The sequence below is a fragment of the Camelina sativa genome, chromosome 11 (assembly GCF_000633955.1).
Source record: "Camelina sativa cultivar DH55 chromosome 11, Cs, whole genome shotgun sequence".
Classification (NCBI taxonomy): domain Eukaryota; kingdom Viridiplantae; phylum Streptophyta; class Magnoliopsida; order Brassicales; family Brassicaceae; genus Camelina; species Camelina sativa.
Genome location: NC_025695.1, coordinates 43,692,970 through 43,709,253, shown reverse-complemented (window position 1 = coordinate 43,709,253; position 16,284 = coordinate 43,692,970). Strand labels below are relative to the sequence as shown.

Here is a 16,284-nt window from a genome sequence, read left to right as displayed (position 1 = left end):
AATAAAAATAAAATATAAAACAATCTCGCGGCGTAGTGCGGGTGCTATCCTAGTCTGATTAATTTATGAATTAAATATCCCCAGCGAGGCAGCGAATAATATGAAAGTCCACTGTAGCTATCAAATAAATCTAAGTCCGAATGAGCCAGAAGCTTCACTTAATAAGAATCCAAATTTAAAATTTATATATGATTAGTTTGGTTTGTAAAGTTGATTTTGTTTTAATTCTACCCTACTAGAATTTTAAATTAATATATCTAAACTTAATAGAATTTCTAAAATTATGAATATTTAAACATATTAAAAGTTTAAAATAACACAGACGGGTTATATTGCATGATGGGACGGGTTTGAATCGATATTACTGTAAATTAAAGTATCATTAATCTAATACTTAAACACCAGTTAAATCCTTATTTTACTATTTTTAACAATATCAATACAAGATATGTCGAATAAACTGATTTAACTAGGATTAGTTAATGCAATCTTAAAAATTATTAAATAAACTCCAATAAAAATAAGTAAATTCCAAAAATAAATCTAAATTTGAAAATAAATAAATATAAATTAAACACATTTAGTTTGGAAATACAACTAAGAAACAGGTTATATAATTTAAAAAAAATATAAATCATGATAATCAAACAATTTCTTATCACAAATAAGAATTATTTAAAATTTTTAAAATTAGATAAATGAAAATTTAAATCAAAATATAATATATAAAATTTTAAAATTAGATAAATGAAAATTTAAATCAATATATAAAAATTTGTTCCGCAGCAGTGTACCGAGGTTATGATCTAGTTATATATATGATGTCAGCAATTTTATTCATAGATTTTTGTTCAACTAAACTTTCGTAGTTTCTTATCGATTAAACCATTACCAATATTTACGAATCCTAAAAGTTCCTCATCGTTGGTTAGTAGTATATTTTTTCGAGAGGCTATCTACATGTGAAAAACTTGAATATTTCCAAAACCATGAAAACTTGAATATTTCACAAAGGCCAAATCAAAGGATAAGAATATATTAAAAATTTACTATTGACTTGAGAGAGAGAGAGAGACCCAATCTAAGGAGAATAACATGTGGTGGAGATGAGTCATGGACACTCTTGGTCTCTTGGGTTCATACTCCATAGATTCATATGTATTTATTATTTTATCAGAATAAAAGTCAGATTAGTTAATTACCAATATAATTATTAGATCATAGCCCTTCATAGTAACAAGTCTTGCATAGTAATTAAATTAATTGAACAAAAAAAAAACTGCTCTGTTTTCACAAATCAACGGAGATCCGGAAGTAAGAAACAAAACCAACGTCAAACAAAATTAAAATCCAAGGACAAAAAAAAAAGCTAAGAAGCTCTGTGTTTTCTAAAGACCAAAACCATCACATAAGAGTTTAGTCAATCACAAGCTGACATCTCTTTGAAACTCTGTACGTAGACTTTAACTTCAATAAAACGCCGCCATTTTTGTTTTTAATTCTTGTTGAGAATGTCGCCTTCTTTAGACAAGTAGCGTTTTTTAGTATGTACCTGGCCACATTCATCTTTGGCTTTGTGCCTTTAAATGTTCTCCATTCCAAGATGTCGAGGTGCGTCAGTGAGCATTTGGGAACAACTTTAGAGAGAGTTATTTTACCAATGTCACAACTACTTGTATGTTTCTGAGATAAAAAGAAAAAGTCGTGTGTTAGCATTATTACCGATCGTTCAAACGTGAGAGCGTTATTATATATATATATGGTTCATCTACGTACAACTTACCGACTTATCTAGCTTGAGAGATTGAAGTCTTGGAGCGTCTTCAAGTATATTGTAAAGTAGATACCACCATCCCGCATAACTTGTACATAGCTCTAGATGTTCAAGATAGAAGAAGAAACTACCTCTAAGATATGGAATCTGCAAATTGAAGTATATATTTATTATTTACTGTCATAAGGAAAACAAAACACTGAAACTATTGGAGTAAGAATTTTTTTTACCTTTGAAGTTCGAGAACAGAGAGTAAGATGTTGAATTGAGGTAAGAGATCCTATGAACTTCTCAGATTGGTCACAAACAACCTTGATATTAGCTTTGATCACCTCAGGCATATATTCAAACATTAAGAAGTTACTGAATGTATCCTTAATGTTCAAATACATCAAAGGAGGAGCTTTGATCACAAACCCGTGAATCTCCGCATTGTTGGTGCGTACCCCCTTCAGAATTATCGATCGATAAACTCCTCAAAGTAGGCACACTAATATTGAATATCATCACATTGTCATCTTCTTTCTTGTTTACGACCAAATTTTCAAGAACAGGGCATCTGCTTAGAAGGCTTTGAACAGATTCGTCACTCGGGAATTTAACCGCTAGAAGGTGAAGATTTTTGACTGATGGCAAACGAAAAAACTGCGGTAAAAACTTGATTATCAAGTCTCGGAGTTTTAATGTTTCTAAGGTTCTACAAAGACCCAAGCAACTCGGCAGTATTACGTTGTTGCCACACATGTTGAGTTGCAGCTCTTTAAGAGATCGAGTAACTCCGGTTTTAACCCAATCATTGATGGTTGAAGCATTGTAACAGGGAAATAGAAGCTTGAGACACAATCTCTCTAGAACTTGAGCTTTGCTAAACAAGAAACACCTATAAACAAAACTCTTAAAACTCTCATCATCATCATCATCATCATCATCATCATAATCATAATCATAATCATAATCAACAAACAAATCATCATTAAGATTGAACACCGGCACCAGTTTCCAAAGATCCTGCCAACGTTTTGATATGAAAGCTGTTCGTATAGTCTCTCCAAACGTAGGAAGAGATGACAATATCTTCACGAGAAGCTCATCTGGCAAGTCATTGATGCTCTCCATGTTTTGAGATGCACAAGAAGAAAAGAACCCTAGCTAGTCAAATCAAGTTCCGTGATTAAAATTTCAGTTTATTTATTATATATACCAAGAAAAATTAATTTCCTAATCCTACTCCTAATTTAACTTATTAATTCTAATATTCTTTATTTGAAATTATGGAAAGCATTTGAATGATTTAATTTTCGATTTTTATATAAGTTAATATATTGAATTTTGCCAACAATATGTAATAGTTTAAAAAGTGTTAGCAGAAACTTCTAACTGCCGTCGTTTCTATGCCATGCAAATTCTGCTCTTGCTAGATTGAGCAATTTTAGATGGGCTATAAAGCCCACAGATTCAATTAACACGCGCTTGATATATCTGAGATCTGCGCGTTTTACCAGCTTGAATCGCACTATAACGCTTTTTTTCTTTTTTGCACTTTTGTTTTGTAATTTCATGCAATAATGGAACTTCGAAAGAAAGATTTATTTTTAAAATAAAAAGTGAGTATTTTTTCTATTCATATTATATTAGAAGAAAAAATCAAAGAAGACTTATAATTTGTAGTATGTTTGTATTCATTAAAAAAGAAAAGAAATTGGGAAGAAATATGTGTGAATAGGAGAAATAAATATACCCTAACTGTTATATTGAATGTTTCATCAATTTTTAAGTTGAATTGTTTGAAATTTAATAACTGATAATTTGATATTATCCTCTATATATGAAGAAGAAGAAAAAAAGAAAAAGCGGTTTTTTTTTAATGTGTCGGGAAAAAGTTGTTTCAAAGACGGACAAGATTCTTGTTTTTAAGGATATATATAAGAATAATTATTTGTTTAACTATGCATAAAAATGTGAAAAGTCGATATTATTAGTGATGGGAACTTAAAAAAGTTCGGTCCAATTAACAAAATTAAGAAATTAAATAAAAAGGGTAAGTAAAAGGATAGAGAGGGGTGACGAGGACATGATACGGATATGTTTTAAAAGAATGAGTCTTATCCTCTTTTGCCTACTAGTACCTAGTCACTCTTATAGGGAATTGAAAACTCTCCTAAGCAAATCTAATCCATATAATATAATACTACTCGAGTACTATTATTTTTTAATTAGAACTAAACTAACCGACCTTTACTCTATTTTTTTAAGGAAATGCTCTGTGTGCAAATCTTTACACCTAATCACTTCGTTTATCTTTTCTTTTAATTGGTAAAAAAATCCCTTTATTTTTTTTTTATTTTTTTTTTAAATCCCTTTATTTTCTCACTGGAACATCTGTATATGTAAAGAAATATGTATGTTTTTATCTTTTATCAAACTACAAAACTACTAACGATAGTCGTTTAGAAGTTTTATGGTGTATATTATTTGTAATGTTATAGAAAAGGTATAATAATATCTAATAAATTAACAAATTAAAGGGCAAAAGTGTGTTCAGAAAAACAAAAAACATAAAGCAAAAAGCTGTGATATGATGCTGACTGCCCATAGAATGAGAACCGCATACCACACAAAAAAAAAACACAATAATAGCAATTAACATATGCGATGAGATAATAATAACAAAAAAAACAATTTGGAGATAAAACTTGAAAAGTGAGAAATTTATTATTTTAAAAGGGTCAACGTTATCCACGGCTTGCACGTAAGTAATACCCACACATATATTTTATCCTCTTTTTATATATTTGAAAATAAAGAAATAAATCAAAAACCTCTTCACATATCCAATTGTATATATTTTGTAGATGATGTCTATCTTCAAAACAGAACTCATGTTTCTGTGTTTCCAATTCTAGAACAACACAACACGCAACTCTCCCATCCCTTTTTTGCCAAAACTACTCTTCTTTCTTTGTGTTTTTTTTTCTCTTCTGTTCTGTTTAAAAAAAGAAGATGAATATTCATATGAATCTGAATCTGAAGCAAATGGCGGGCAACATGATCTATCAAGATCCAATCCAAGAAGAAGAAGAAGACATTGTTCAAGGAGTTTCAAGAACATTCTCAGAAGAAGAAGATTCATCTTCTTGTTCATTATCTTCCATGTGTTCTTCATCTGATTTAACAGAAGAGGTTGATGATGATGATGATGATGCTTCTTCATCTTCTTCTAATGGACCTCTTGAAGATCTCTCTGACCTCATGTCACATCTCCCTATCAAGTAAGAATACAATCTTCTTTATAAAGCTTTTCGATCTTGCGGTTTAGTAACCTAATGGATCTAAAACATTTTGCTTATGTCACATCTCTGTTTTCATGTAATAACAAAAGTTTTGATTTATTATCTCAGGAGGGGATTATCAAAGTTCTATGAAGGAAGGTCACAATCATTTACATCACTAGCAAATGTTAAAAGCCTTGAAGATCTTATGAAGAGAGGGTTTAAAAACAGAAACTATGGAGCAAGAAGAAAGACATGTAGGAGTACTGGTGGGATTATAGATCAAAGCTACAAAAGGGTTTATAGTCCTAAAGCTACCATCTCCAAGAAACACAACAACAAAACACCTTCCTCTACTCTCTCTTGTCTTTCCAGAAGAAAACATTAGAAATCTCAGAGAAACATTAGTCTTTTTTTCCCCCACAAGTTTTTAACCATTTTTACGGTTTCACCAAAATCGGTTTCAGTAACATAACAAAATTCCAATGTTGTTTTAATTGTGTAGACTAGACTTGTTTATACCTTTTTGTTTTTTTTTGGGGGGCCTTTGGGGTCGTTTGGTTGTATGTATCAAAAGCTTGTAAACAGGAGTGATTCCGAGAAGGTGGAAGCAGTTCCACATAACTATGATGTTGCTTCACATAGTAATAAGAGACGGCTTGTCTCTTGTTCCGATCCATTAACCTGACAAAGTTTTATAATGGACCATTTGTTTCAGTTATGATTCAGACCATCATAGTTTGATTATGCATAAAGAATCAATATCCTTAGTAATAGAATGTTTGAAAATATACCTGCAAAATCATTCACATCATTGATCTAATCGTAGATGTATATGAACTTTTTCATTAAAAAAAAACAAAACAGGGCTATTGACTGAATCAATATTAATGCCTAACCTACCTCAGCAAATTGTAGCAAGTGAAGTCCTAGTGCTCTTTCATCTGCATGATCCAGCACAAGGTGACAAACTGAATTCAAGAAACGCAAAGAATCTATATAAGCCAAGTAAATCTGAGATTATGCAGCCAAGAAAATACACCTTAATGTCTTTGCCAGACTTTGTTATGATTGAACAGATCCAAGCATGGGTGTAAAGAAGGTAAACAGCTGTGTTTCCCTGCTCATGACATCTTATCAGTAAGCGCATTTCTTTATATGTAAAGAACTAGATGGTTTCAGTTACCTTAGCATTGAGCATATGAACAACCATAAGAATATAAAAAAATCTAACTATCTGAACCATCTTAAAGAACATCCAACCCATTGGTACTTCCTTCATTATCATTACAAACACTTTTCAGAAAAAAATAGTGCTTTCATCAAGGATGCATCATTTGCATAGTATAAGCACTTACTTCACAGCACCATCTCCAACTACCTGGGCTGTTTGGTCAAGCTAGCTCTTGAGGAATCATCTCTTCGTCCTTACCTGGACAGAGTAAATATCAAGGTTGGATGATTTCACACTAATAACGGAACAAGTGAATGAGTCAAGAATACAAAAATGTAAACAATAACAAAAGGCATCGTGCCGTGCTCAATAAGAACATCTTTACTGCGAGTCTTGGCCTCATCTAGCACATTATTTTAAGTTACCACTTCTGGAATCGTAAGAACATCTTAATGATTTGACTGATAAAATCATGCGTGAGGACGTACCTCAGCAAATCGTAGCAAGTGAAGCCATAGTGCTCTGTTTTCTTAAGCACATCTATATATGTCTTTGCCAGACTTTGTCTTTGTGATGACTGATGAACAATTCCTTTAGCACACCTTTACTTGCGAACCGTTAACCGCAAAGTCACTAAAATGTGAAGCAAAAACGATGCTCATGTGGTCAAGAGAAGGAAGTCATATCAAACAGGGAAAAGAAAACCAAATAGTCCTCTTATTAGTCCAATTTCCCATATCTTTAATTACGCAAATAAAGGAGAGTTATTTTTTCATTATTCTTTAATTACGCAAATAAAGGAGAATTAGTCCTCTTATTAGTCCAATTTCCCATATCTTCTATGTTGTCCTTCGTATCTGTTGGACCTTTGTATTGCTTAAGGCCTTACCCAAATGTTTTGGGAGGCCCAGTAATGAATTTATTTGATATTTTTCGGAAATAAAAACCAATGCAATTAGTTTATACTTGTAGGGCCAGAATTAACTTATTTATCAAAGGCCAATTAATTTCTCTTGATATTTTCACCGAACCAATACGAAAAAAAATCATCAAAAAAAAAGGTTTCGTATTGTGTATCGAATCAAAGGAAAACGACTATGTTGGTAGAAGGTTAAACATGCGTCAATATACCAAACAAATTAGAAACTCTCTATTTCGGGATAAAATAAGTTAAAAGAGTTGCATTTTGCTTCAAAAATATATCCCATGTGAAAGCTTAAAAGGTATTTGCTTTTTGTCCGCTCTCACTCCGCAAAAGAAAAGCATATTAGCAGCTTTCAATTGCTTTTAGATTTAAGATTCCGATTAATATTATCTAGTTTTTTTTTTTTGGTATAATAGATTATTATTACACATCCAGATAGATCCAGCTTAACGGTACATGCAAATTTCTCGGTTTCTGTTTGCATCATATCTACATTTAAGATTTTTAAGTTGAAATTAAAATACAAAGAAAGAAAATATAATATAAAAAAATAATAAAAAATAATGATAAATGATTATTGATATTCGAATGATGTCAAATCCAACAACGATACATAATAGAGAGATACACAGAGATCAAACATGACCAACATAACAATCAACTACAAGATGTCAAGAACTGAAAGAGACACAACAAACAAGAACCGGACTTAAACATCAATTAGTTGATTTTACTTAAAATTCAATTAAACATAAAATAACAAATTTAAGAAGAAACTTCTTAAAAGAAGAACCCAAAGGCCATCACCGCTACGGAGGCCAAGAAAGTAGGGATAACTGAGGAAGCATCGGAGGTAGGGCTAGGAGCCGGAGCGTCAACCGCTGCAACCGTCTGTTGAACCGTGGAGAACGCTATCATAGCAACCAAAACCGCCACGAAAAGCTTCATCTTCATTGCCTCCATTGTTATAGTATTTTTTTTTTTGGATTTGAAACTGAGAGAGAGCAATGAAGAGAGTTGAAAACGTTCTTGGTGCTTATTGTTGTTTTTGATGTGAGGCTTGTGAATTACATTTGTTAGTGGTTTATATGCACGAGTACGCATGTAAGGCCAAGTGTGTACATGTCACTTTACACCAACGCATGTGAATAATTTAATTTTAATGTTGTTAATAATTTATTATATATCCCACTAAGAAATGTAATTTAATCGTTAGAAAGTTTTTTAAGAAATGTGTTATGTTGTACTATTGCATTGATTTAAGACACGTAAAGGTTTTAGTTCATCAACTATGTAAATAAATAGTTGGAAAAAGGAGGAAAAAATAGTTGGAAAGAGCAGTGCGCACTATTTTGGACGGTAATATTTATTGTTTATCAATTACGGCGAATTATTATTTTCATTTATTTGTTAATACATTCATCAAACTTTGGTGAGTTACTTGTTGAAGAGTTAGGTTTCAAATTGTCAAGTGTGCTCATTCAATGAATGTTAATTTCTTTCCCCGAATGATCTTCTTTCCTCTCTTGGGTACACTCATCTCTATGAGGTTTGTCCATAATACAATGTTTAATAAAAAAAATTAATTTTGTGTTTTGTGAAATGAGTAGAGAGATACGAGAGAAGCAATGAGCTGTTTTAGTTGTTTCTTATAGAATATAGGTAAACAAGATGGAAACTAGATGATGGTTCCATGTGCTCCAAGTAACATGATTTGGCCTAACCCCATATTATTGTGTTCTCTTTTACTCTCTTATTTCCAATTTTTAATTTTGTTATTAATCGAATTTGATACTTGATTTGGCGTATCATTTTTTCCGGCGTATCAATATTTAACTCGAACATTATTTAGTAATTAGCAAAAAAAATTAATTATGAATACTATCATAAGTATTCATCGTAACCTTTTGTCAAAAAGAAAAAAACACAATTATCGGGGAAATTCATCCAATCAAATAATTCTTTGTTTTAAATTTGTATGATTTTTTTTAATGATTCATCATACCTTTACAAATCACATTAATTTTACAGAAATTTATTTACATTCAAATAGACAAATCTTAACATGCATCATATTTAGCATTTAGTCATTTAAGAAGATTAAATGTTAATAATAATATTGAAAAATACTTAGGTTCACCAGGTTCACCTCCTCCTCTCTAACCAATCAGAATCTTTTATACATTATTTCATTTTTAAAATAAATCAAAATTAAATTAAAAAGCAAAGCAAATTAAAGAAACAAATTTTGTATACTTTTAATTAAAAAGTTAAATATTGGCTAAGTTTAGTTTTTACAATTAAAACGAAATTATGTGTCGGTTTGTGCTTAAAAATAAGGTGAGTAAGGTTTAGATTTTACAATTAAAACGAAATTATATGTCGGTTTGAGTTTACAAATTAAGTGGTTAGGGTTTTAGATTTTATAATTAAAACGAAATTATATGTCGGTTTGGATTTACAAATGAAGTGATTAAGGTTTAGATTTTACAATTAAAACGAATTATATGTCGGTTTGGGTTTACAAATGAGATGGTTAGATTTTACAATTAGATCGAAAGTCGGTTTGAGTTTACAAATGAGATGGTTAGGGTTTAGATTTTATAATTAGAATGAAATTATATATCGGTTTGGTTTTACAAATGAGATGGTTAGGATTTAGATTTTACAATTATAATGAAATTATATGTCGGTTTGGATTTACAAATGAGATGGTTAGAGTTTAAATTTTAGAATTAGAATGAAATTATATATCGGTTTGGATTTCTAAATAAGCGGTTTGAATTTTTAATTTTATAATAATATATAGAGATTTTGTTTCTTTATTTTATAAGAAAGTGAATGAATAAAATTCTTTGATGTATTATGAAATGTCATTGATTAAAATAAGAAAATATAAACAAAGAGGTTTACTTTAGGGATGAACCCAGAAATTGTTCAATAATATTTGTTTTTCATTCTAAATTTATTTACGTCTATAGTTGGCATATAATTTTCGGTCATGTTAGTCACTTAATTGATTGATTTTGGAAGGAGCACATCTATCCCTTCATAAGCTGGTGCATTTGGAAGGCTAGAAATGATCTATTATTCAATAGCAAAAAATGGGGTATACCTGACATCATACATCAAGCTCTGATAGATTTCAGAATGTGGAAGGAATCACAGAGAGACTCTAACCAACACACAAAATGATGAACAGAATCAACATGAAGGACTCCGCACCGAAAAGTTTCGAAGAAGTGCTTTCGCTTAATCCTAACCTTTGTTGTTGTACAGATGCCTCATGGACCAATCCAGATAGCAAAGCAGGTATAGGCTGGGCACTACATGACTCAGGGAAACTGTATTCTCAAAGGATCATCATAGATTGCACCTACTGCCACAGCACTAGAAGCTGAAGCTATAGCCTTAAAAGAAGCAACCCTCCAAATGAAGCAGCTTAACTACAAACATGTTACATTTTGTGGTGATTCTCAAATACTTTATAAGTATTTAAAGGATGTTTCTGAGGAAAAAGACATTCCAAAACCAGGCTATAGTGACATCCAAGGGCATCTTGAAGACAGACTCACTATTGCAGCAGACTCTTGCGGGATTTTCATATATTGCAAGAACTGCAAATTTACTAGCAGATGCATTAGCCAAAAGTGCTAGGCTGAGAGAATCCTCCTATGTTATTTATTGGATTCCTTAATGTATGTCATGTTAACTCTTATAAACTTTGTACTTATATTATGCAATGGAAAGTTGGCCGACAAAAAAAAAAGAAATTGATTGATTTTGGAATTTTAACAACTTAATTGTTAATCATTATCATTTGGTTAAAAGGGGTTTCTTTTGATTAACCACTTAAAGTTGAAATGACATTTTCATTGATTAACAGAATAATTAGTTGGTGCACTGAATCAGACCTCCATCATAACTCATAAGCAAACGCACTCAAGGAAACACTCATAGACAACGTAAAGGTCCGTAACGTTCTTTAACTTATATAAGGTTACTCCTACGCTACAAGAGAGGGACACTATCAAATTCTCTCTTTAACACACTTACAAACTACAGACAAACCTGTTATCTTCGAAACCAAGTAACAAATAAAAACCCCAATACCAAAACTATTACCTAATCAAAACCTAGAAACCAAAAACGCAAAATAATGTCCAGAACCAAAACACAGTGAAGTGTAAGAAAAAATCAACAAAAACGATATTTCCACACTTATCATAAACACTAGGAAAATTCCAAGTACAGGTGTTCCTCTACAGCTTCATCTTCAATCATATTCTTTCTTTTGTTCATCCTCTACTGACATTTAGGATTTCTTCCTGGACCTCCATAGTAAAAGTAATGTCCCCAGTCATCATTCTTACCAATCTCAACATCATAGCAATTCGATTTCTCAGTGAAAGTGTTGAGCCCTTTTGGTTCTTTCAGATTATTAGAGCTATCAACGACTTGAATGTTCCTGAAGTAACTTGCTTTCGTGAACCCTCCATCCGGGAACTGACCGCTTCCCATTTGCGTGGTTGTGTGGTGACCATCTTCTTCCATGTTCACTACTTCTCCTCCCCATTCTACTATCGATGCACTCTCCGCTAAGTATGAGAATAGAAAGTTTGGCCAGTATCCCAACACATACCCGTCCCCAAACTGCATCCACCAGTGCCCTTCTTTTGGATCCTACAAGAAAAATGTTCTTGATTTATTAGTTTGACACTCATAGATCCATAAAAGGTGATATGTTTAAGATTTTCATGAAAAGAAATGGTTCTTAAGAAGTTCCACAGGTTTGGTTCATCAGACACAATATCAGATCTATAAAGTTAGCAGTTATGAAGCTTAAAGCTGAGATTTTTAAGAATGCCCTGAAAAGAAAATGGTACTCTCAGAGAAGCTTTAACAAATAAACGTGTTCTTACCTTCCAAATGGTAATACTTATATCGTATTGCGGGTTATGGAAGCCAGATACCGGAGAAATACTCGCTCCCATTGCTATTTGACTGTTGATTTGTATAAACCCCGAACAGAGGAGATTGTAGCAGCCAGTAGCTTGATACGCATCACTCTGTATAGTTCCAAGAAGACATATCCATAAAAATTACAATTGTTAGCCAAAAGGTCTATTATATACTTTCAAGTCATTACATACTGAAGAGAAGTTTACAACTTTCTCGAGCTTACCGTCCAGTATGTGAACAGCCTTGTGTTGTTATCGCCATATAAATCTGGACTAACCTGATTTTGTATTATACATGTCAATATAGTTAAATTCACAAGTGTCTTTGAGATAAGTTAAAATGGTATGACTTTATATATAGGTGGTTTACCTGCCAACCAGCTTCAATACTATTGAGATCTTGACCAAATGAACCTCCAAGAATCCATAACTGAGACAAGCTGAACTCATTAGAGTTTTGCACTTTGGGTTCCCATACATTTATTGTTGCCTTTGCCCCGTAAAACTTGCCTCCTTCCACATAAGCTATAGCGTGCTATAACCAGATCAAAAACACATACAAAAGAGAACTTTCAGATCAAGATTTCACACACAAACATAGGTTCATAGGTAGCTATCACTAAAGTCTACCTGATGACCACTTTGGTTGATGAGATCAGGATCAGCAGATCGGGGAAGAGGAACAGTACGGAGCTTCTTCTTACCATACCGTTTAACAGAACTCGCCCTCAAAACATCCTCTTTCTTTGTCCTCCTCACTGGTATTGTCCCTTCAGAACAAACTCCGTTCTGGTGCCATAACTGAGTTATTGGATTGACTCTGTCTTTTGGCTTCTCAGATACTTTGTTCTCATCAAACATCCCTTGTGGAGTGTAACTAGGCTTCATCTGTTTTAAAACCCCATAACATATTAACAACGTAAACAAAAATGGAAAGCAGAAAGAGAGTGACTTTGAGGCAAATGCTGAAACAAATTACCTGAATCTTGTGGTCTTTGAGGAAAGGATGATCAAAAGCTGGTTGCTTAGATATGTGAACACAGTCTATTATGTCCCCATCTGGACTCTGTTTCAAACACACACAAGAGAAAATTGTAAATCAGTCAAAATCTGTCACATAGTAATCACAAGTTTCCAAATTTTCCTACATTTCTCTCACTAACAACAACTAAGCGATTTAGTAGTCATCTAATACTCATAAACTGTTACAAAGCTATATTACTGAATCAATTAGGTTGGTAACAAGCAAACAAACAAACAGACAAAAACAAAAATTGGAAATGGAGGTTAAAAAAAAAACCTGAAAGCTCTTAACGGCTGGTTTATTCAATCGATTCAAGTGCTTGTGTACTTCAAAATTCTGCCTTGAAACACTGAGTCTCCCAGCGCATGTTAGGGAGAGCAGTCCCCAAACACAGAACCAAACAAGAAACCCTCTGAGAACCGTCTCTTTGCTAAAATGCTCAGCACTGCCCATCTTCTTAACTCACTCTTTAAGCCTAAAAAGCCAACAAGAAGAGACACAGAGAGTGAAAGAAAGAGAGAAAGGGAGAAGCTTTTTTTGTGGGTAAGTGCTTCTCACTTGATCTCTAAACGAAAGGCTTTATTTGGTGTGAAGTGTTGAAGAAAAAGCTAACACCTTTTACCTTCTGCTTACTAGTAGTAGTAGTAGAGAGAGCTCTTTACTCTGTAACCCACCACCACTAACACCAGTGATTCTGCAGCGACATTGTTGAAGTGGGTCTCTCTCTCCTTTGATGATGAAAAAAAAGACCACTTTTTGTCACTCTCTCTCTCTCTTTCTCTCTCTCTTTCTTGTCATATTCTCTCTCTCTACTTTTTTAATTATCACTAAATAAAACATTTTTCTTGGTAATTAAAAAGACAATTAAAGAGTAAAGACCGGATTTTTTACATAAACCCCCCTTAATTAAAAGACAATTGAATTCGTAATTACAGCCCCCAAAAAAACATATACTACTAATTATGAAAACGAAACCGTCTATAAAATGATTCTAAAAACCTCCCAACTTTTTCATAAAAAAAGTGTCAGCCTTGGTTTGATTAACAATAATGCTTTTTTGAGGTAATGGGTATTCAAATGATTATTTCATAATAATACTAATAAGTAATAATTCACTACAAGAATCAAACGATAAAATGAATCAACAAGGAAAAAAAATATTTTACTTATTAACTAATGACTTTTATAAAATGTGAATTTACAAAATAGTTGAAATGTCATAATCTAACCAAAGAAACATAAATCTAAAATAAGATTGCGAGTGGAGCCCCATCAGTCATGGCGAGGTAGTCGATGCAACTTCTCGTGAAAAGTATTCAGTATTCACGAGCTCCGCTCCAAAAGATCGACTACTTACTTAACCACAAAAATACATAAGTTTTCAATTTGTACTCGTTTCATAGTTTCATATGAATTAATAATGGTCGTTGCATTAAATGTTGCATCTAATCTAACTAATCTATTAGTAGTACTTAATATGGTAATTTAGTGGACCTAATTACTAACGAAGGAGAAACACATAAATTTTTCAAAAAAATAAATATTTTGTGTACTTTTTAAGCATATATTCCTCTTTATGTTTTTTTTATGTGGTAAAAATATTCCTCTTTACGTTAGTGTTTTTCTTTTGTGTTAAACTATAATTTTGAAACGAATAAATTCTGAAACATCGTATCGAACGATATCATGAAATTAAAGATAAGATAAAGAAACGAGAACAAAGTTCTCTGCAAAAAGTATCAACTTTATCAGTAGTCTTCTTCCTTTTTCTTAATATATAGTTTTTGAGTTTTGACCCATCATACTACTGGTCGAATAGCTTATTGCTTTGTGTTAGCTATACAGAATTACAGATTAAACAACTAACTAGTAATGCTTAGCTTTTGCTTATCACTTTATAGGCTATATATAGTTAAGATGTGTACTCTAAAAGACCAAGTTTTTTCGTAGATATGAAGAAATAAGCAAATATAAATAGTAGCTCATAAACTTATAAAAAGACACTTCTAAACTAATCAACGGTATTTCAATGATCATCGTTTTTAATTAGTTTTTACATAGTCTATGTTAAGAATCAATTCTCTTTGAACCCATTTTTTTTTTATTACCACTTCAGATTCGCAAAACCATAGAATAGAATCGTCCATGTAATGCAATGGTGTAATATTTGATTGATTAAAATAGATAGTTGCGAATTGATACTAGTTGCATCGTAATAATAATGTTTGTCTTTATAGTTTGCATTCAAATATACTAGTTTCAGTCAATGGAGTAAGTAAGTTTAGTAGTACTTATAAGATGATGGGGAAGCAGACACAAGATTCTGTCTCCCGATGGAGCTGTTTTGGTCCTTTCTTCTTCTTCTTCTTCTGTTTCGGTTTGCTCGCCGTTAACCAAGGACAATGAATATCGCCGTTGGTAGTTTGACGACGTTATCTCATCACGGTCGATGACACGTGTACGGTTAGTAGAAAGGATCTAACGAACGGTGAGGAATCCAATGAGGTCAAAATGTGTAGCAGTGAGCATCATTATGAGATTCCACAAAAAGAGTTTTTTTCTTTCTTACTTGGCAACTGGAGTAGTAGTATAAATTAAAAGGCTTTTTTTTTTTTTTTTTTTTTTTTTCTAATCATTTTTCTTCCGAATAAGAGAAACAACAAAAAGGTGGATTTTCTCAGTAGCAGCACACTCACAAGAACTCTTTTTTCTTTCAGTCTTCATCAAAATCTTGATATAGAGAACCACACCGCAACAAAACAATAACCTACGAGCTTTTCGATTTCTCCTTGAAAATGCGAGGGAGAATCTCATGTGCACCGATATCCAGAGCTTGCGGTTCCCTGAAATCAAAACTCCAACTCTTGAGTTAGATACAAAACTTTGAATCTTTGATACACCAAGAAAATACAACAACTTGTGTGAAGTCAAGGGTACTTCATCAAATTCTTAAAGCCCATTGTAAAACCAAGAAGATTAAGTGTCAGAGAAAGAACCTGCACAAAGTTTGGCCCTTTTCATTCGAGCTAGGGATGAACCAAACTTTTCGAACAGATGGAGATTCAAACTGAACAAAGATTCCATCATTTTGTCCAAGTTTCCATTTCCTTGAGCCTTGACCTTTCCATACCTGTGAAATACCGTTTAACCATTAGTC

The 16,284-nt window shown here is 32.5% G+C and overlaps 3 protein-coding genes, 1 long non-coding RNA gene and 1 pseudogene across 5 annotated transcripts; 1 reads left to right on the top strand and 4 right to left on the bottom strand.

The window, feature by feature from the left end:
* On the bottom strand, positions 1,260-2,906 carry LOC104726202 (annotated as a pseudogene).
* On the top strand, positions 4,580-5,718 carry LOC104726200. Its single transcript, XM_010445006.2, has 2 exons — positions 4,580-5,043; positions 5,173-5,718. Exons 1-2 carry the CDS (start codon positions 4,775-4,777, stop codon positions 5,429-5,431), a joined length of 528 nt encoding a protein of 175 aa, XP_010443308.1. The 5' UTR covers positions 4,580-4,774; the 3' UTR covers positions 5,432-5,718.
* On the bottom strand, positions 5,583-6,884 carry LOC104726201. Its single transcript, XR_758017.1, has 3 exons — positions 6,086-6,884; positions 5,947-5,987; positions 5,583-5,727 (listed from the first exon to the last, which is right to left on the bottom strand). It is a non-coding gene; the product is annotated as an uncharacterized LOC104726201 (long non-coding RNA).
* Positions 7,697-8,220, bottom strand: LOC109127493 (arabinogalactan peptide 14). The gene has a single exon (XM_019232349.1). The coding sequence runs from the start codon at positions 8,103-8,105 to the stop codon at positions 7,923-7,925; it is 183 nt and encodes a 60-aa protein (XP_019087894.1). The 5' UTR covers positions 8,106-8,220; the 3' UTR covers positions 7,697-7,922.
* Positions 11,065-13,898, bottom strand: LOC104726199. 2 transcript variants are annotated; one of them, XM_010445005.2, is made up of 8 exons: positions 13,750-13,898; positions 13,404-13,602; positions 13,083-13,169; positions 12,734-12,991; positions 12,474-12,638; positions 12,328-12,381; positions 12,065-12,211; positions 11,065-11,825 (listed from the first exon to the last, which is right to left on the bottom strand). In XM_010445005.2, the coding sequence occupies exons 2-8, from the start codon at positions 13,578-13,580 to the stop codon at positions 11,448-11,450; spliced, it is 1,266 nt and encodes a 421-aa protein (XP_010443307.1). In that variant the 5' UTR covers positions 13,581-13,602; positions 13,750-13,898; the 3' UTR covers positions 11,065-11,447. The 2 variants fall into 2 exon arrangements, with proteins under 2 accessions (XP_010443307.1, XP_010443306.1); XM_010445004.2 differs by having other exon boundaries at positions 13,404-13,898.